Source organism: Rissa tridactyla, chromosome 1 (genome assembly GCF_028500815.1).
Source record: "Rissa tridactyla isolate bRisTri1 chromosome 1, bRisTri1.patW.cur.20221130, whole genome shotgun sequence".
NCBI lineage: Eukaryota > Metazoa > Chordata > Aves > Charadriiformes > Laridae > Rissa > Rissa tridactyla.
In genome coordinates, this window is record NC_071466.1 from 173,456,506 (window position 1) to 173,478,049 (window position 21,544).

The 21,544-nt window shown below is 40.7% G+C and overlaps 1 protein-coding gene across 2 annotated transcripts in view; it reads left to right on the plus strand.

Moving 5' to 3' along the window:
• The first annotated feature begins 598 nt into the window (after positions 1-598).
• SLC6A15 (solute carrier family 6 member 15) overlaps positions 599-21,544 on the plus strand; it is a 38,008-nt gene continuing 17,062 nt past the window's right edge. Inside the window, exons 1-3 of one of the 2 annotated variants that reach the window (XM_054188385.1) lie at positions 599-646; positions 11,884-12,364; positions 21,209-21,366. In XM_054188385.1, the coding sequence (XP_054044360.1) occupies positions 12,076-12,364; positions 21,209-21,366 (447 nt within the window). In that variant the 5' untranslated portion in view covers positions 599-646; positions 11,884-12,075. Of the gene's footprint in view, positions 647-6,176; positions 6,259-11,883; positions 12,365-21,208; positions 21,367-21,544 lie in introns of those variants that run through there. The other variant, XM_054188383.1, reaches the window with a different exon arrangement.

Here is a 21,544-nt window from a genome sequence, read left to right on the forward strand (position 1 = left end):
TTTTGGAAAACCTCCATGTTCTCCAAGGACGCTCACACCCGTCCTCTCCGCCTCCCGCCCCCCACCCCCGCCTCGCGGCGGCCACCTCCCCGCCTGCGCCCCGATTCCCCGCCAACACGGGGCCAAGGGCGGCGGCACACGGGACCTGGGGACACGGCGACCGTCACGCCTCGGGCGGGAGGCGGCAGGGGACGGGGCACCCGCCGTGCCGGAGCGCGGCCGCAGGGCTTTTGGCGCGGCGGCGGGCCTCTCCTTCCTCCTCCTCCTCCTCCTCCTCCTGCTGCCGCCTCTGCCTCCTCCCCGCCCGGGAGGATGCTGCTGCAGGCGGGGCGATGAGAAGAGCAGGGGGGGGGAACGGGGGGGGGAAGCGGGGAGGGGGGGGCTCCTCCCTGCGTCAGGAGGTGCGGCTCCCCCGGCCCGGCGCTGCCCTCCCCCTTCCTTTCCCCCCCAGCCGCTTTTATGTCTGTCTTTAAACGCCGCCGCAGCGAGGGCTGGGCACACGTGCCCGCCGCCGCCTGCCAGCCGCTGAGACCCGCGCCCGCACGGCCCCGATCGCCACCCCGCGCCCGCGGGGGCACACGGCCCCCCCCCCCCGCCTCGCCCCCCGTTTGCCGCAGCTGGAGCCCGGCGAGCCCCGCGGGCGGAGGTAAGGCACGGCAAGGCAAGGCAAGGCGAAGCGGCGGAGCGCTACGCGGGGCTGCGGGGGGAGGACGGGCGGGCGGGCGGGCGGGCTGGGCTCCGTCGCGACCCGCGGTTTCCCAGCCCTGCCGTGCGTGGGGGGCGCTGGGGGGAGCGGGGCCCGGCCCGCCGCCTCCCTCGTGTCGCCGGGCGGGAAGGGGAAGGATGCGCGGGGGCGGGGGGGGGAGGGTGTCCCCTTTCCGCCCGGTGTCCGCTTTCCTGCGGGGCGCTGGGGGGGTTTCCCCCAGCTCCCCCCCCCTCACCTCCGGGGGGAGGCTGCCTCTTCGCCCCGCTAGCAGGGGGGGAGCCGACCCCTCGGGAGACAATAGCGAGTGCCCGCGGAAGCCGCCCATGTGTTTTAGCTAAGCGGTAGGTTCTAAGGATGTGAGATGTACGGAGCTGTTTTTGTTGTTGTTATTATTATTAATTTTATTTTATTATCATCTTCATCATCATTATGGGGGGGGGGGGAGGGGCGGGGAAATTACATCCTTTCCCTACCACGAGCGATGGGCATTTCATTCATCTCCCGCGCGTTGCGTAAAGCACCTTCCACGGACGGCGTCGCGCCCGCTGCAGGGGCAGAGGGGGCGAGGGCCGTCCCCTCCGTCCCGCCCGCACCGCCGCCTCGCCGGCAGCGGGACGGGCCTCGCCGCTGCGGGTTGGCGATGGAGCGGGCGCGTCGCCAGCCCCGCAGGGAGCGGCCGGCGGGGGCCTCCCTCCCCGCCTCGTACCGGCGGCAGCGTGCGAGGCGGAGGTGGTGGCGGTGGCGGTGGCGGGGCGGGGGGGGCGGCAGGGCGAGGGCTGCTGCCGTCGCCGTGTGTTGAGGGCAGGGTGGAGGCGGAGGAGGGAGGGAGGGAGGGCAGTGGGGAAGACTCCCTGTGGCGGCGGCGGCGGGGCCGCCCGGGCGGTGCATTGTTGCCGCCGATCGTGGGCGTCGCCGCCGCCCCCCGCATCCCTCGCCCCGCACAGGGCCGGGGGCTGGTGCACCCCGATGTCAGCCATGTTTGGGTGGGTATGGTAATGAGGAGCTCTGCTCGACCTTTATGCGTCTTGGATTTATTTTCTGTGCGGGATTTTAATGGTTGCAGTCCCCGGTGTACTACGGCATATCCATAGGGTAGATTAGTACCTACAGTTTTCTCCCAGTGATTTTTTTTTTCCCCCTCTTCCATTTTCTTACTAATTCTTCTTACTTCCCATGCCCATGTTGGCTGGGTTTGTTCCGATTTTGCTAGTATTAGAGCAAACTGGAATTTCTTCGCAAGACTTTGCTTTTGTTGTGGAAGTAACTGGGACGATTGAAATGTCTGCCCAGTCACACCGACCTGCCACATGAGAGGTCGCAATGGGATTTGTTCCATTTAAGTAAATTGCACTTTGTTTTATTTGTAAAAGATGTAGTCAAGACCTCATCCTCATCAGCCATTTTATTTTCTGTGTGGCATTGCTACATAACAAGCTCAGTGCCGTGGTATTGATTTCTAAGAGAAGCCGAATTATTTTTAAATAGGATGTCACTGTCAGTATGTCACTGTGACATACGATAGGACAGGGATTCAAATCTTGGTTTCCCCCTCCGAAGAAAAGGATAAATGAAGATTTTGTTATCTGATGTATATGTGCACTGGGTGTATTATACAGAGAGCTTACTACATTTGGCTAAAAAACGATGACAACATACTCCGTTTTTTTCAATTTAGTAGCATGTTTCCCATTATCAACATCTCATTAAAAAGGAAACTTTAAAAAAATACTTAGGAAAGATGGCTTAGTTTTGTCTTGGTTAATATATAAGATTTTACTTTACATGTAGACCATACTAGGATAACGGCAGAATTACAGCCTGCACTCGGTGCATATCAAACACTCCCTTTGGGCTCAGCTCTGCACTTCAGATTCGAGATCAAAAAATCCCATGGGTTTTGATCTGTGCATGAAAAACCGAGCCATTTCATAGCTGTTCAGATGTGCCACCAGTAGTGAAACTAAGTGAGACAGCTAAGGCGTCTTGAAACTCGTTTTGCCCCATAAGCTGATTCCTGTTGACGTTTAGTGTCTTGTCATTCTTACAGTTTTCTTTTTTCTTACAGGCAAGGCAAGTGAAAAAGTATTAGTGCAGATGAGGACCTTATAGACTGAACAACTCTGTCAGGTCTCTTTTCTCTGCTGTATATTGCAAAAGCTTGTATGCACAAAAGTTTTAAAATATTGAATTTACCAGAAAAGAAAAAAATATCACAGGTTATTCAGAAACACAGCTACTATTTACAGCTATTCCTTTTGGTATAAATTGCACAGTTAAGATATATTGATGTAGCTGCTGCAGAAGTGGTATGGAATTACATCACTTGGGAAGTATTTGTGGTAGGAATCTTTTTGGGAAGACAGATTTTTTTCTGACATTCTCTAGTGTACAAGTAAAAGTGTCCACAACATTAAGGACGTGTTCACCTGTGTCCCCAGCTGCTTTCCGTTGCACTGATTGGTTCACTTATGTCAAGGAATAATGTTCTTGCTCCAAAAGACAAAATATCTGTTGATTTTGGAAGAACAGCTTTGGGTCCTTTGCTCATAAAGTTTATATATCGGCATGGAAATGTATTGTAAAAGATGATGATACCAGTGAGAACTTTTCCATGTGACTCTAAAGATCTCTGAATTCTCAGTTGGTTGCAGAATAACTTTGACTTATCAGCAGGTGGCATCTCAAAACTTAATCAACTCCTTTCTTCAGTGAAATTTGATTCAAAGTAACCTTGCCATTCCTCAGGAAATGTTCTTGAATAATTTTGGAAAAAAAGTATCATCAACAAATGATAACTGGGCTCTCTTCTACTGAAGAACTGGATGCACAAAACCTGACAAGCCCATACAAAGCAGCATGAAAGAGCAATGGTAGCTGCCAGAACGGTTGCTTTAGGCAATGGCAATAACTGGGTTGAGCTTCCCAGAAGCCTATACTGAAATAGAGCTATTCATTCTTATCCTTCACTCTTCAGATTAGGGGTTTCTTATTTTCTGTATGGGAGAAAGAAAAGAAAAAGGTTGCGTAACTCCATGTACAGCAACGCCTTGAATCTAACTCATGGTGCCAGTAGTCTGTTTCCCACTTTGGAAACATAGTTTTTTTTGCCGTTGGCAAATGATAGTATTTTTGCATTTCAAGTGTCAGAAATGTGTACTGCAGTGCTAATGATTCAGTGTGCTCATCTTCAGCCAAAATGGAGAAGAGATGGGAAATTGGAAAAGAAGATTTACAGTGTTGGATCATCTATAGTGGAACTGATATTAATTGTTTTCTTTTTAAGTACATAGGGATTTACTGTAACAAAACTTAACAAAAGCGTGATTTATATAATGAAATTAAATAATCCAATTTGAGGAGAAGCAATATTTCTGCCAACCTATCTATGAACAGTTCAGATTTTTTGCTTATGTATAAAAAACAGATGAAGAAGTAATCGCATAAACTCTTCCAAAGGACTGCTTGATTTACTTATTGATCCATCCATAAGCTCTGAAGGCAGAGAATTAAGGTCTTGGGGCAGCTATGTATCTCATAATGTCTAACTTTCACTACTTGATTTTACGACTTAAATAACTTCGATACTTGAGTGAAATATTTTATATCATTTCCCATCTCAGAAGTGTGATAAGATTTTATAATAAAGTTGTGGTCCTGTTGTAGCTTGTATGGTGAACTTAGAAAATGGAGATTTTGTTTCAAGTTGCCAGCAGTTATGCCTTTTGAACTCGACCAATTTACAGTTAAGTATTGTCAGAATTGCTGAGATTACTTCACTCCGCTTCAGCTGGAGCAGTGGTAATTGCTGAATTTGGTGCTTTAATACACTACATATAGGAAAGGACTGCAGAATAAGTGATACCTTTTCTCCATCTGAATAGGAAATTACAGTTAGCACATCATGTAAGTCTGTGAAGTATTTCAGTGAAGTTGATCTGTGAGACCAAAATAGTGAGAAGTCTGTGAAACCAGGTGAGAAACTACAGTAAGGCCAATAAAGTCTTTAGAGATGGCATCCAATGAAAAGAGGAAATTGACATTCAAGTGCTCTAGGTTGTAACATTCTCTCTCAGATATTTTTGTTTGGCCAGTGATTTTGAAAAAGTCATACAAGTTGTTAAGATCAAATCTATTGACAATGAACAATTCCAAGAAAGAAATGTTACTATTCTTGTCAAATCGATTGTGTTTATCTTATAATAGTAGAAAGTATTCTCCAGTAACTAAAATTTAAGGAGACTAATCCGGGAGAGAAATTGTCTGCCTTTGAGATTGCTCAGGTTGCTGATGTAAGATAAAGTCAGGAAATATATTTTGTAGAAACTGAGAACAAATTTCCCAGCAATATTAAACAGGCGCAGTGTCGCTGAAGTCTGTGTAACTACCTGTATTTGCAGCAGGTGTGAATTTAGTCTTGTGTCTTTAAATAGTTTTGCTATAGTCTAAATGATTTAGTATGGAGACTCCATAATAAAAAACATTCACATTTTCTAGTGCTTTCAAGCCTTCCATAGCTGAAAGAGCTCTCTTTTTTTTTTTTTTGCATTATAATGTAGTATGTGTAACATGCATTAGTGTGTCTCCGATAACATCGCTGAAGAATGCAGAGAAATGTAAGTTTCATTGTATAGAATATAATTATCTTTCATTATGATTGAGTTAAGTAGCCATTGAATCTCTGTCTGTTACTGACAGGCTGCATTAAACTAGCTAGGGCAAAATGCTACGTCATGTAGTTCACGCTGAAGAGCGGCATAATGACCGCTTGAGTAGAGAGATAAAAATGGGCTTGACTAGGCAAAAGGACTATGGCGCATATTCTTATTTCCGCCAAAGAACACAATGCTGCATTGCAGCAGTAATTCAGTCTGTGCAATGAGTACTGTAACACAGCGTAACTCTTGCTGAAGTAATTATCTGCACGCACATCCCCCCCTGCGATGGCCATTCTTCACAATCACGGTACTCCCACAGAACCCGCTTTGCTCCTGCAGCCCTCTTTCTCCCTTTCTCACTCAAATATGATGGTCGTTAGCTATTTGCTCCTCAAACTTTGATTTGCCTTTTTGTATATTGGTTGTTCCCGTCATGCTTTCTTCTGCCTCACTCATAGACTTGTATTTGAGGTGCATTTTATACATTTCTTTCCTCCTGTTCTTCACTTTTGCATATAATTCTTATCCAGTGATTTCATACAGACTGAAACCTTTGGCATGGATATCAGTCAGGATCTTTTATGATCGTCTGCCATGGTGAGAATCCTGACTTTTAGTTCTGGGTCCTCTGCTGAATCATACTGGTTTCTTCACTGGGAATTGAGGTGGGGATTTTGTGAACAGGAGCCTAAGACGTAGGCTTGTGGGACTGGGCTGGTACATTGTGCTACCACAGTCTGCCTTCAAAGCTGAGATTATGGTAATGTGAACTGGCTGTAGCTTTATATTGCATTTTTCATGTTGGTATGTTGACTGCTTCATCGGAGAACGCAGAGCTCTGAAGAACAGAACGTTAATCTTTTTCTCCCTTGAGTGGCAACTGGTGAACTTAAAAAGGTACACATTCTTTCCCTTTTCTATTTTTTATGATGTTATAGTAGCCTTCTAGAAAGTTATTTTCTGTCTGGACTTTCTTGACAGTCTTTTATGAAAGTATGAACACACTGTTTTAATGATTTTCCCCTTCTTTCTTTTCCTTCCAACTCACATTGAAGATTGAAACCGTTTTTGATCAAAGAAGATTTGAGGATTACTCGTAATGCATTAAAATTTGAATGTAGATAATTTTGCTGAATTGCTGTGTTTTCGTCAGATGTAAAAATAAGGTAATAAAAGAAATAAAGGACACAGTTAGAACAGAATGGAGAGTTTATTGAGCTTTCCGTTCCAGAGAAGAGTGCTGGTTTAAAAAGGAATGGAATGTAAAAATATTCACATTTTAATTTATGTCAGAAAAGCATGGCTTATAGTTCTTTAGTTGTATCAGTTGTTGGAATAGTATCGTGGGATGTTTTAAACATGAAATTGCTTTACAAATGGCTTTTTATAGAGAGTTGTGCTGTAATTGCAAGAACATGGGGTAGTTGTACTCATTATACTTTCAAATTTGCAAGCAAGTGAGATTTTTTTGTACCTATTTTTCTGTACACATTGTGAAAATTTCCAGCCTCCTAACTTCTAATTGTTTACTGGTACTACACAGTTGAAAGAACTAGAAGTATGGTGTTGGTGTAGTGGTGTCTGTGCGTTGGCATGCAGAGCTGTCTCATAAAGATGCGTTGAAAAGGAGCCTGACGTAAGATTCGTTACCAGTGTAAGGATGAAGAGGAGCAGGCAGTGTTGGACAGAACTAGTACAACTCCCTTACTAGGCATTACGTCTGGGATAAAGATTGGGAGAAAAGGGTGAACAGCAGAATTTTTCAATGTGTCTTTGGGTGCTTTGGCTAATGAAGTTCCTTTGAGTCTCACAGCAAACACACGCCGTTTGGTCAGCGGAGGCTTTACAGGTCTTATCTCCCTTTGCCAGCATTTCTGAATGCGGGCCTGAAGCTGAAGTAAAAGTTCTATAACGAGCCCAGATCTCCCAGGGAGCTAATTTGGGTCTGAATTCCCTGTCGCAAGGGATTACTATTGCTTAATCTGCTAATAATGTGGCAGTCTAATCAGGTTACTCTACTTCTGTATGCTGATGCATTAAGGCTTGATTCTTCTTCCTTAGAAGAAAATAACCCACTGTGTTCTGAGAAAGAAAGTCTAGGTCTGCAGTTTGCCTGACGTGTCAAAAAAGACTCACTGTTTTATCTGTCAGGGTAAGAAAGAAGTTGAGATTTTAACATATCGAGGACAATGCTAGTAAGACATCATAAAAATCTAGCTGACTTGTTTGATTTAGAAAGTCGTTCCCAAAAGTTCGTTTATACTAACTCAGATTATTGATTACTGTGAATTCAATGACAGAATAATTTTCGAAATGTTCTTCTAACTGAACCATATACTGTTCAGCAATTTCCATTCTGTTAAATTCCCTCAAACGATGCAGACACTTGTCAGGTCAGTTTAAGATTAATTTCAGATTCTTTTAAAAGGAGGTTTTACATAAGAAAAGGGATACCATCTTTATTTGTTCATTTCAGTTGTGGAAAAGTCCAGAGAAATATTATATTCTCCAGTAAATGTGATAATAAAAATTTCCCTTCAGTGTTTTCATCTGACACATGACATCATTTGAGTTATAAAAAGGATGAGTGAAACTGCCTGGAAACCAGAATTAAATCAGTTGATCAAATTCCGTGATCTAGATCTAAGAAAGAAAAAACAACCAACAACAGCCCTCCAAACAAACAGCTTTAATAAGGCTAAGTTATATTTTAGACATTTTACTTTTAATCCAAGGTGCTGGTAATAGTGTCGTACAGTAGTATTTTAACATATGTGACAAGATTTAGGACATGGAGTTTAAAATGATCCCAGTAATGGCTGAGTCTACGATACTGAATGCTGTAGTTCATTAGTAAATATAGCAGTTTGTTATGTACATTTTTTTAATAATACTTAGGAGAAACAATCCTGTCACATAATGCTGTATTCCTGCACAAGGCTGCGCAGAAGGTATCTGGTAGTGGAACTAACTGAAAGAGCAGTTTAATAGAATTTGGCATGGTATTTCCTGATTACTGTTTGATCATAGAATCATAGAAAGGTTCGGGTTGGAAGGGACCTTAGAGATCATCTAGTTCCAACCCCCCTGCCATGGGCAGGGACATCTCCCACTAGACCAGGTTGCTCAAAGCCTCATCCAGCCTGGCCTTGAACACCTCCAGGGATGGGGCATCCACAACTTCTCAGGGCAACCTGTTCCAGTGCCTCACCACCCTCACAGTAAAGAATTTCTTCCTAATATCTAATCTAAGTCTCCCCTCTTTCAGTTTAAAGCCGTTATCTCTCATTCTATCGTTCCACTCCCTGATAAAGAGTCCCTTCGTATCTTTTCTGTAGGCCCCCTTTAGGTACTGAATGGCTGCTATAAGGTCTCCCTGGAGCCTTCTCTTCTCCAGGCTGAACAACCCCAACTCTTTCAGCCTGTCCTCATAGGAGAGAACTTCAATACTGGACTAGATCCAAATGATGAGGGAACCAAAAATACCGTTTTAGAGGTAGAAGTGATAAAGTTCAGTGCTGTGTATAAAAAACCAGAGCTTGTTCAGTGGCTCATTTTTATCCGAACCGTGCTGGTGATTAACTTTACTATGTATCTCTCTATTCAGTCTTCACTGGGGAGCACTCCTATCTACGCCTAGCTCGGGCTGAGCAATTTGGTGTCTGCCTTCTGTGCGGGTGATACTTGGATCAAAAAGAGAGGCTTCTGTGTGTGTGTTTCAGCGTGTCTCTGTGCTGGGAGTGCTGAGCACAGGAGGGCAGACTCCCTGCACAAACCAGCTGGGACCACGTTTTGAACATTTGCACCTGATGGTAGTGTTTGGTGAGGTAGGACTCCTCATTGGGTTTAGTACTGACCCCTTTAGTCCAGAGAACAAGTTGTTAAATCTGACAGTTGGAGACCAACTATGGGTTTGTGATGTATCCTGAAGGACTGTCCTGCATCCTTGATGCAGTCTGGCCAGTGATACATACTTAATTAGAAAACCAGTTCTGTTAGAGCAAGCACCAGTCTGCTGAGCATGCCTCCCACATTTCCTCAAGCCCGGCAAGTATTGCAGGTCTATACAGTGACAGCACTATTGATAACATCCTGCTTAATGTAAGGTTAATGAAAGGGAAATTAATATGATACTGTGCTGGGAATAAAAGTATCAAGCCCAGTTTACTCTGAAGTGTAGTAATGCAATGTTTAATGCATGACAGGACAGAATGATGCAATTTCTGTTGGAATTGACTCATCTGTGAGAACTCCAGATAAATCATGTTGGTGCCCTGCAAGTTACTATACCTAAATTAATTAATACAGATATGACCTTTTTAAACATTTTAATAAATACTGATAGACAGCTTGTGCCTCTGACTGAAAATATCTTTTGCTTATTACAGTTAGAGAAGAATTTCAGACCTACAGACGAATACTGATGTAGTTTCACTTAAGCAGCTGTTATATTAAATACAGAGAGAAAATGGTTTAATTTTAACGTACTCCCTGAACTTATTACTAATTACTGGAACTGAGAAGCTGCTCTAATTTACATCAGTGGAACAAAAGGAAAAGAAATGTTTGAAATGCGACTAAAATAGTGGTTGAAGTATCGGATGCTGTGACTGCTAGTCCCAAAGCTCCATTAGGACTGCTTAAATACTTCAACTTAATGTGTTATTGGTGTTTGCATTCTGGTTCTACCTAGATATCTCAGTCATAACTAGGAGCTACTGAACTATACATAGAGTAGAAGAGGATGTAGTCCTTTGAAGAGTTTACAACTTGAAAGATGAAACAGATAAAAAGAGGCCTGAGCAGACAGACATTGATATACAGGATACAGTATTAGGATTTCTCTGTTGTCTTTAACAACTCTCTTTCCCCACTACGCGGTTCTGTGTATAGCTCAGACACTTGATTTTTTTTTTTTTTTAAAGAGCTGTTATCAGTCAAAAGAAAGCCTGATACTAGTTCCACCATGTCAGAAGGAAGGTTTGTAGGGCCCTGAACTCTTCCAGTGACAGCGGTGAGCAAAAAGCAGATCACAAGCCAGTAGGCTCTACTGTGCTTAAAAAAAATTTGGGCTGACTGCCAGAGCTGGAGTTGCTGAGAAGAGGCAAGAACAGGAGGGAGAGGGGAAGTGAGAAGGCAGTGAGAGGAGTCTGGGGAATGAATGAAAAGAGGTTACAATGGAGTTTAGTAGGCAACTGGAGTGAAGTGCAGCTTCCAAATCCTTGGAAACTATTGAAAAAGGTAATTGTCCTCTCGGCCACGAGGCTGCTGATAGTACTTGTGGTGAAAGAGGTTTTATTTCTGTTGTGAGTCTCATCTTGATAAGCTGTGGGCTGGGTTCCAGTGGCTTAACGTCTTTCCTTCTGGCCTGTCACTGAAGCAGCCATGAGGTGCTTGATCTCTCAATTATTGGGCTGACAGTCCAGTAATACCTTGCAGTGCTTGCTCACCTGCAAGTTCATCAGAACATGGTGATACAGGCTTCATACTATGGACCAAATGCTGCAGCAAGTCCATAAGCAAAAGCTGAAAGGTCCCGTGTATCCTGGAGTAATTTCTGATTCTCATGAGTTAGCAGCTCTTGATTAGACTCCTTCTGTGTTCCCTCTTTAGGGTTTTCATGAAGCTTAATGCATAATCTAAATCCCTTTTAAGACTCTTAATTGTGCAGATGGCTTTGCACATACTAGTTTCATCCCATGTGATTAGTAAAGAATTTATCGAAAAACATTCCTCCCCAAAATCTTATGGTTACCTTCAGTATGGCAGCTGCAAGCAAGTCTGTCTGTCTTTGTAGATGATTCCTTGTGTTAAAGAAAAACACTCAAAAGCAGGCATTTTTGTGTCTGTACATACAAGTTTGAAAGGGCAGGCCTTTTAAATGGATTTGGTTACAGCTTTTCAGGTGTTTCAGATGTGCTTAATTATTTCCTATTTCTAAGAAACTATCTAAAGCATCAAAGCTTATAACAGATGAGGATCTCTGCTTTGAAAAAATGATTGTGATTATATATTCCTTGATGAAGAATACGGGGAAATAAGTCACCCTTGCTTTTGAAGCACTAGGTGCATCCTATATTGATTGCTGCATGACTTTCTGAAATGGTCTGAAAAACTTAATCTACTTTAAAATATATTTTTAGTAATTCAAGCACATTTGTTTAGTCGGGCAGTAATGGAATTGGGCTCCTAAATTTTTATATAAAGTGGATACCCCATTATGCCTGATAAGAAGAATCTTGTTATGCTGTCAAAATATGGGCAATTAGCCTATTAGTCTTTAGGAAATAAAAGAAAACAAAAACCCCTCAGCAAGTGAATTAAATGTGTTCTACATAAATATTAAAGACCAAAGAGTGGCCTTAATTCCTACAATTTGGAAGTGGTTTAACATCCCTTTCTTCTCTTTTTCTTCTCTTGTCAAATTGTTGAGATAAGCAGAAATCGGTAAACCAAAGCATATGATTTCTAGATTAAGTTTTTTCTGCATGATAGTATAATATCCTTTTTTATTTTTCACAGATACTTTCAGTAGAACGAACGTTCAGAAACAGAAGTCCTTACTGTTGATTCCCTGCTATCAAGGACTCATCAGGCACCATCTACTCTCTGTTTCTTCAGTATTTTTGGCCAAGCAGAGGGAGAGCTTTCTTCAGCACTTGTCCATCTGTCTCAGCTTAACTTGACTTCCTTACTGTTTTTCTCATATTACAAATGCCTAAGAACAGCAAGGTAGTGAAAAGAGAACTAGACGATGAGGTCATTGAGTCAGTTAAGGACCTTCTCTCTAATGAAGACTCTTCAGATGATGCCTTTAAGAAGAGTGAACTTATGGTTGATGATCAGGAAGAAAAAGATGTAGATGTTGAAGAAGGCTCAGATGTGGAAGATGAAAGACCTGCTTGGAACAGCAAACTCCAATATATTCTGGCACAAGTTGGATTCTCTGTGGGATTGGGGAATGTGTGGCGATTCCCATATCTGTGTCAGAAAAATGGTGGAGGTAAGTCTTGTGATAGCTAGTCGTAACTAAATGATGAAACTAGCCTTTCAGATTTCAAGGTTAGCAGAGATAGCCACAGTAAAACCTGCTCCAGCATGTCACGTTTTTTTTTTTAATTTCTGCCAGAGCCTATGAGGAAAACCCCATATTCTCTTTATTTAGACACATCTGTTAGAGCAGATTCTTCTAAGATTCCATTTCCTCTTTTTAGGGGAGAAAGTTCTTGCTTGATGTGACCTTAACTAGTGGTCAAATTAGCGGCTAAGCAAAATACAGATTTATGGAGGGGTTGCCTTATTTAGGACCTGGCTATTGTTGTGCTAAAGTGTGCTTTATAGCATTTGTACAATAAATCAAGGCATTAAATCTGCATCCACTTTAAAGACCAAAGCAGTATTTGGTCTTTAGTATTTAGTAGTACTAAGCTTCACACCTTTACTTTTTGATTGCTTTTGGCCCTTAGGCCATTTGATGACGATTTGCTTTCTGCAAGAACGAGAGAACACTCAAGAGTGAAAAGGATTTTTTTTACTGATAGTGAATAATTTAAATCATTACGTTAAGGGTATGTATCTATTTTGTGCTGTTATATAGCTAAACATTTTCCTAAATAACAAGTTACCTTTCACTTAGAACAATAACATCAAGCTGTTTATTTGTTAGCGGTCCATCTGTGGTCTTGAACATAGTATGAAGTATGAGGCTGGAAACTTTCCTTCCTCTATGAATGCAGGATTAGTGTTTTATCCTATGCTATACTGTACCCTACTATACTGCATTAATGCACATCCTGTTGTAGCAAATTACTTAGCTGAATTCAAAACAAACCTGTCGCTTTTTAGGATACAAAAAGTGAATCTGTACTACAGAATAGAAAATAAAGAACAATACTTTATTCATGCTGGATTTTAAAAGTTGAATGACAAAGCTGATGTAGTGGAGGAGTATAGACATGAACCTAGAGTATAATCAGAGTACAATCCTGAATATTATTTGTTTTCTCTCAGTCAGTTCAAGCAGTAAAAATGGAGTGTATACTTTCAAATATTCCTTCTCCAGGATAAAGTCTAAATTCTTTTATATCTATTTATTGAAAGATTTTTTTCACTCTCATTTAACCTCCTTTTTTTTCTCCTTTATTCTGGAAAGAAAGTCATTGAATGGCTGATGTAATGATTTGCATGGAGTCTAAAATTTTCGTCATCTGTCACTGTAATATTGACTGAGAAAACACGTTAAATGTAGTTTCTCAAAACCCATAGCTTTTCAGTGTATGGCAATCTCATCTAGTCTACTAGATACAGTATAGAATTTATTGCATATTGCTGCTAGTTAAAAAAATGAATAAATGTGTTAATTATTTTTTAAAACAAACTGATTCATAGATAAAGGTGCAGCTATTAAAATGTTTATATTCTGTATCATTTCATCCTAAGTATGGTGTCAAGATATAGTCTCTAAGATAATGCATTACAACGGTTTGTTTTGTGTAGTTGCGTCCCTTTGGAAAGTCTGTGTTTAATGTAGTAAGTTATTAATTTTGCAAGCCCATTGGGTTCTCCTTGGAACCAACAGAAAAGATCTGTTGGTATGCTCCTTAGGCTGTTGGTTTCATAGCGTCAGGCACTTCTAAAGTCACTCTGCCAGTGAGTGTACAGTTAATGAAGATAAGAAATAAATGTATCTAATTAATTAATTTCACATTCTAGAACACCACACCCTCCCCCCAACTTCAGGGATTATCACTTCCTTAATCAAACTTGAAAAAAATAAATATGGAGTCATTCCAGGTTGAAATTAAATGTTTTCCCTCGTGCAGTGATTGCAGGAACTTGGATGTGTAACGTAGTCTGTGGAGAGAGAAAGTTTTCTGCACATGGCTGAGACAAGGATGTATTTGGCTTTTAACAATAGTTTTGCAAGATGTTAGCGAATTGCAACCTTCAGAACGACAGAGAAAAGCAAGTGATCGTTACAGCTAAAGCTTTCTTGGTTTTCAGGTTAACCATAATGCAAGGTGGAGAAGGTGACGCAAAACTTTGAAACATGTAAAGTCCATTGGTGCCTGTATACGTGTGTGCAGATGGACAGATAATTCTCACAAGTGCATAAAAGGATAGGGGGAGGGAGGGAAAAGTTCAAATGGGTGGTAAAAAGCCCTACACGCATTTTATATGAGGTTCCAGCTTTCTGCTACACATATTATTTCATGTATGTTTCATTCTAGGTAAAATCAGAGTGGTCTTAGGCACCTTATTCTAAATATCAGTGTCAGAACTGTTTTGTAGTCTTTTGTTGAGAAAGCTTTACTATAAATACCTGTTGACGTCTCTGAGTATAAGGTAATAAAGTATAAATCCACAGCCTTTCTGTGGATTTTCATTAGAACTATTTCAGTGAAGTCTATGGCTACGTCTCCACCTTCAGGCTTGTCCAAACATTTTTCATTTTCTTCCCTATGTTGAAGGAACTTACATCTGGCGAATACCATCAGGCAAGGGGAGTATATTGAAAAGTGGAAACCCAATAACTATACTTCAAATTTAAACAAAAAAGAAATAAAAAACATAGTTATTAGTTTTCCGTCACAGGTTTCTTCCAACATTAAGTGTTCCAAAGCCACCAGTAAAAGAGAAGGCAAATCCTAACCATGTAGTAATCTTTAATTTTGTCTTTTTTTTTTTTTTAAACTTCCGTGGCAAGAACAACAAACCCAACAACATAAACATAGAAAAGACACAGATAAGTTAGCCCAAATAGATGTATATTATTAGAAGATTTTGTGGAGAAAAAAACTGGGTGTTTACCGCCCTGTTTTCTAGAGAGATTGGTTTTGGTTATGGCTGTGGCCTGTGGTACGCCGACACTCCTGACTTCAGAGCTCTGTACTGCTTCAGAGAGGTATCTGTGACACCATCTTTACTGTTTCTGGGGCTGATCTGTACCACCAGAAAAACTTCTTTCACTTTATTTATTGTCATCCTTTAATAGTTTTTTCCTGTTGCTTTCATTCATATAAACTCATAAAAGAGTAAGATCTGGGTTTTTTTATGCTCAACAAAGTTACAGTTAGGCTGGGTATCTCTTTGCTGGCATTCACACTCGGCTCTTTCCCAGAACAAAGATTGTCGTGAGAGGTGAAAGAAGAGGCTAGTATGCAGCTGGGATGAACTTTGATCCACACTGGGGAGGTAGCTGTACTGCAGGAAGTATCAAGAGAAAAAAAGAGGCTAGAAGGAGATCGAGAGTACTCCGGGGTGCTCATTTTCTTGAGTTGGGATGAGAGGGAGATCTCAAAGGAGTTTTAGGTTCTGCGGTTGAGGGGCTGAAGGTGTTCGGGAAAGTTTTGAGGAACTAACTATAGATCTCTCTGCCTCCTTCGCCCTCTGTCCTCACCACAGGTTCTTACCCCTGGTAGGCAATGCCCAGTGACCACCTGGCGCTTAAGGCACCTCTTCCACTCTTTTCAGCTTAACACATAAAAAAGCTGTTTCTTCCTTGATGCCTGACAAAGGTGATTTGCATTGGAGCTGGGCATGCTCTCATTTAGCTTTAAAGGGTTTTTATATTTATAATTTTTACACTGCACAGTTTATTTATTACTCCTTTACTACAAGAAGACAAATAGTTGTGTTTGTTCAGAGAGGCCCTGTTCCTATATAACAATTTGATAACGTATGTTAGCATGCAGTGGGTTCAGAGCTGCCTCAGCTTCCTATAATTGATAGTGAGCCCTAAAAATAAACCACTCAGGTCTACCCAGTCTTGCCATGAAGCTAATAAATACCGACAAACTAAACCTGTGTTTTCCTGCTGCTCTTTGCTATCTTCCGGTGAATAGTTGCACACCTTTCACGTTTTTCAAACAAAGGAAATATTTCAAGTTTTTTCTGTTTGGTTGTCATTTTCCTTTAGGAGTAGCAGAAGTAAAATGGTACTTTCATACGTTAGAAGTAACAAAAGCAAACTGAATTAGCTGTCCTGCTAGAATAACTGATATTTGAGTGAGTTGTTATGAAGAGAAGTGAACAGTTATCTAAGAGATGCTTCTAGTGTTGCAGGTGTTAATTGGGAGTCTACAAAGTGTTGCACACCCAAAGATTTTCTTCTTGCATTTTCACGAGCGTTAACTTCGTTTTCCTGATTTTTCTTTTTTTAAGGTCAGTCTTTTTAATGTAAGACGTAAAAAGTCAAAAGAACTAGTGAACAATGATAAACAGATAAAAGCTGTGAGCAGCATAGGGAGATCTGTAGCAGATGATCTTGCCATTATGTTTTGAAAAGATTGATGTGGGTAGAGTCACATCATGAGGTTTTTACAGTTAAGTTGTCTGGATGTTATACCGAAATACCAGCAGATCGAGCAGTTAAGTTCTGTGGTATTATAAAAAACACAGCAGCTATTGCTGAGAACTGCTGAGGGAATAATATGTAAACTGCTAAAGACTGAGTAGTCATTAGAAGCTACAGTCTGGTTGTCTAATAAAAGCAGAATGGGAGAAAAGCAAGTATTCCCTTGTATTCCAGCACTGCATATGGATTCAGTGGCTTCATTATTCAGCTTTTGATCAATAATTTATAATCAGTGCCTTGAATTCACTGATGACTTCAGTATTATTCTGTGAGTTCTGATTTAAACTGTATTATCAGTCTCAGTTTAGTTGTACTTCAGTGTGCTGAAAATGTCTTACTTTTATTTTGCAAGTGTAATTTTTCATTAAACCTTGTTGGCTAAGGGGATTTTCACCCTCTAAGCACAGATTTGTAAATAGGCACACCTGAACATATTTAAACTGTGAAAGACTAGTGACAGGAAGACTATCCTATCAGTAGGATAGACTAAACACCTACGGATAAAACATAAAACCTTTTATCAGAGTTTTCCTAATAAAAGCAGTTTGTATTTTGTAATGGTAAATAGTTTCTTTTAGAGGAGATTAGCAGACTGTAAACCGATAGCGTTTGGTTGCCCATTTGTCATAACTTTGAAAATTTTAACATTTGATATTGAAAATAACGTTGATCTTCATTTAAATATCATCTTCTCACTAGCTTTCTATTAGTGAGCATCCAGTAAGCTATAAGAACTGGGATGTCTCCTCGATACAGTGGTACAGCTCACCTTCATTGAGCAAGAATTAAATCAAACACTAGACACTTTACTAAAAACTGGCACAGCAGCAGTTTAAACAAATCTGGAAAGTTATTAGATTTTTCAGGTTACATCAAGAGTGGCTAGGAAAAGAAGAGTTCTTCTGTAGTATCGAGATGATAATAGTTATGTCGTCTTGCATAGTGCTTATGAAATTATTTTCCAACTCTTTAATCACTATGAATCATGTAATTTTATGCTATTTTTTCCCCCGACCATTTATAAGAACTTAAATCAAAACCAATGTTAATATTCCATTCCTATCAATAATGTAACCAAATGTAGTACATATTGTAATATCAAGAGAGACAACTTACCAGTTATCCCATTACAGTGCTTGGTTAAATAAAAAAATTAAGAATGCAAAGCAATGCTGTGCACGGTATTAACACACAAAAGATTTCAGGAACTGGTGAATCTTTGCCATTCATTCTGGTAAAGGAGGATGAGGTATATTTTGTACATTTTTTTTTTTTCCCTTATAAGATTGAGCTGATTTTTATAATACGAAAGCCAGTGTTTAAGTCCTAAATATGCAAAAAAAGTGACTTTACAGTAAAATAATTTTGAAAATGTAGAAGAAGAGACCTGAACCGCACAGGATTGTAATATTCAGAAGGCTGCTTAGTTGGCAGATGTAGCAGACAATATAACTAATTGTAGGATGCTGTTCAAGGCCAGCATGTATAGTTTATTGTTCTAATTCAAAAAAAATGATCCTTATTCAATATCATAACTCCAAGGACCCATGTTTTCATGCACTGGCAAATAAGAGACATGCTGAGCTGTTTCCATAGCGATTCTGTTCTATGATGAAGTGAAGATGTCTTACAGTTCTTTGAAGTATCTCTAGCCTCAAGGGAAGGCCAAAAGAAAATAGTTTTCCAGAGACGCCGTGGTTTCATGCTGACTGCAAGGGCACAGAAGCCCTTTGCAGCTGTGATATACAGTTGTATAATCCAGTTATATCCACACTGTATTGCACTGAAACTCGGATGTGCACTATTATCCATTATATCCTTCTTTTGGGGATGGGCACAAGGTCAAAAGGGAGCTCAACAAGTTGGAATGACCAGAAGACCAGTGCTTCAGGTGCTCTGCACGAGCCTTCCAGTACAGAGGTGAACTCTGCCGGCTCCCCACGCTGAATTACAGGGTTGTGTCATGTATCATGTAACGTGGATTTAACACCACATTTCTTTAAATCATTTAGCTGAATCTAACTGATAAATCTTGCAACTTACATTGATAATGCACCATAAAACACCCACGTCAGCCCAGTCTTTAAACATGTGCTTAACTTTGCAGCCTTGTGATAAAGGTTGTGGACTGGGACACTGAAGAGCTGGGTTCAGTTCCTGCTCTAGTACAGTCATCCAGTGGGATACAGGGTAAGTCACTTAGGCCCCAATTTTTTGGAGCTGTTTAGGCTTGTCTCTGCTCAGCTATGCAACACCTGTCTAATTAAGACCTCAGGTGTCATTTACAGTAGCGTTATACTATTTAAAAAACTATGTGCTGTTGGCTTTCAATTAAGTGTATGACCAAAGTTTTAAAGGTAGAGATGCCAGAGCTTCTCATTTGCAATGTGAATTTACAGTATACTGTCTCACAGAATTTTTGAGAGAATGCTGATGGTAAATCAAGGGTATTTAATGACATTATTTGTCTTATATATTCTTAAGACAGGTAGTCCCCCTCATTTTGGAATGTGGTTGTTACTCTTCCTCAGTTTTCCTCACGTTTATTTCCTTTTGTCTCTGTTGTCTCTCTTTTTGTAGTAGAAAGTAAGTCCATTGCGTTCTTTGCTGAATGAGAATGTAGCTGCTACCTCAGTAGAAATAATACTTGAGTAGATGGTCTATACTGTGCTGAAATGGGTAGGTAGACCATGATGTTTGGCTCTGTGAGGGAGTATTGTAACCTCAAAACCAGGACATTGTTCAGAGCCTGGCATAAGTTTTGACCAAATGCTGCTCAAGCAGTGTCATTGCATATCATATTACCATGTCATGAAAATAAAACATGAGGAGCTATTTTTTCACTGCTAACAACAGCCTATAAAATATGAGGTAAATAAGATCAATATTCTTTATCTGGTCCACCAGTAGTTTTTCTCAGATTAACTTTCCTCTGTCTTTTTGTTTACTTTTCTTAGACTCAAGACTGTAGTTACTACATGCTCAGGATCTTTGCAAGATCTTTATAATGGAAGGTGATGTCCAATTTGTGCGTATTTCATGAAGAGCAAAATACCAAGTGGACCTAAGTAGGAGTGGATGGTACTAGATAATCTGAGCCCTCCTGCACAGCTTAGGAAAGTTTAACTTTTCTAAAATAAACCATATTCCGTGAGATAAGCTATCTACCAAGGATATGCAGATGACAGTGTATTTTGTTAGACTCCTAAAAAAGCTATGGAAAGTTGTCGCTGGACAAAGAAACTTAAAGTAGGACTTAGCTGGACTTGAGGATAAATCACAAATTGGTTTCTGAACTTTGTTCAGCTTCTCTCTCATCACAGAGATGAATAGCCTGATTATACAACTTAATAGCTCTGAGTCTAAGCTTCTGAGGTCTTTAGATCTTTGCATATGTAGCTTGCTCTGACACGCCGCAGTCTGCATTTCTCAAGTGCTTCTCTTTAGCCTTACAATGGTTGCAATCAAAACTCCTAAGCCCTTTGAGCTAGATGACCAGCACAGTAGTCTATATTGCAGCATAAGAGCCACCCATTTGAAAATTAGGTGCCACGCTGCTAATTGCTGATGCCTAAATGGTTTCTTAGCTCTAAACCTTAATACTTTACAACAGCAAGGAGGAAGTTTGGCTCTGAACTTGTCAGTGCACTTAGTGTGTGGATATATTTGCTTGCAGTTAGTTTTACTGAAATAAATGGAGATACATCCTGAAGTTAAAATTGCATATGACCGCTTCCTGGGAATAAGACCTTGAAAAAAGGAATTGTTTTGCATATACATGTCTAACAGTGAAGTAACAGTTACATTTTCAAACATGCCTTTAAGGAGAGTTTGTGAGTACTGCAAGATCTGGGTCTACAATACTCCATTTCATTTCCACCTCATGTCTCTAGTCTCTGTCTGGAGCCTGGCAGAAAAGGGCTGATACAGTTCTCGTGCTTAGCTGGATAGAATCATTATTTTGTACATCGTGAAATCCCCTTTCTGAGCATCTGAGGTGCACATGGAGAAATCAACAGGGTGGTCTTCCAAAACTGCCTAAGATCGGATGAAATTCAGAATGTTGTATGCACAGTATGTTCTGTATTTCCTTTATATATTCACTCTTGCTGCTCTGTTACAAGTCAAGGTGTAGATTTTTTTAAGAGATGTAGGTTCAGCTCCTGATTGCATCACTGTATCTCTAAAAATCTTGAACAAATGCCCAAAATTTCACACAAGCAAACAACTATTTTAGATAATAACTCACTTTCAGTAAGATTTGCCTCAAAATGTTACAGCGCTTTAGAAATTTGATGTCTCTGGGCTTTACGTATCTTACGAGATGTATGGCCAAGAGTCAGGTAAAATTAGTCTTTGCATGTGATCACAAAAGCTTTGCAATGAATGACACTAATTCAAACTCGAAGCTATTAGAAGGTTTCGCATTTGTTGTGTCAAGTTCTGCCTTTTCTCCCTCTCACTGTGATTTATACTTTGTTCCTTTCATAGGTGCCTATCTTGTGCCGTACTTAATCTTGCTGCTGATAATAGGGATTCCACTCTTTTTCTTGGAGCTTGCTGTGGGGCAGAGGATCCGCCGAGGGAGTATTGGTGTGTGGAATTATATCAGCCCCAAACTTGGAGGAATTGGATTTGCAAGCTGCGTAGTAAGTGTTTAACATTAATCGCGTGGTTTGCTTTCAGTCTGTATGATTTAGACTTACTGTTTTGGTTCAGGAAAAGGCCGCTGATTTATAGCTGGGCTTCAGGGTCGGTTGGCAATGTTTTGGAAGATCTTAAAACTAAAATTAGTATACTAAAAAATACTAATACAGTTGTGTCTGT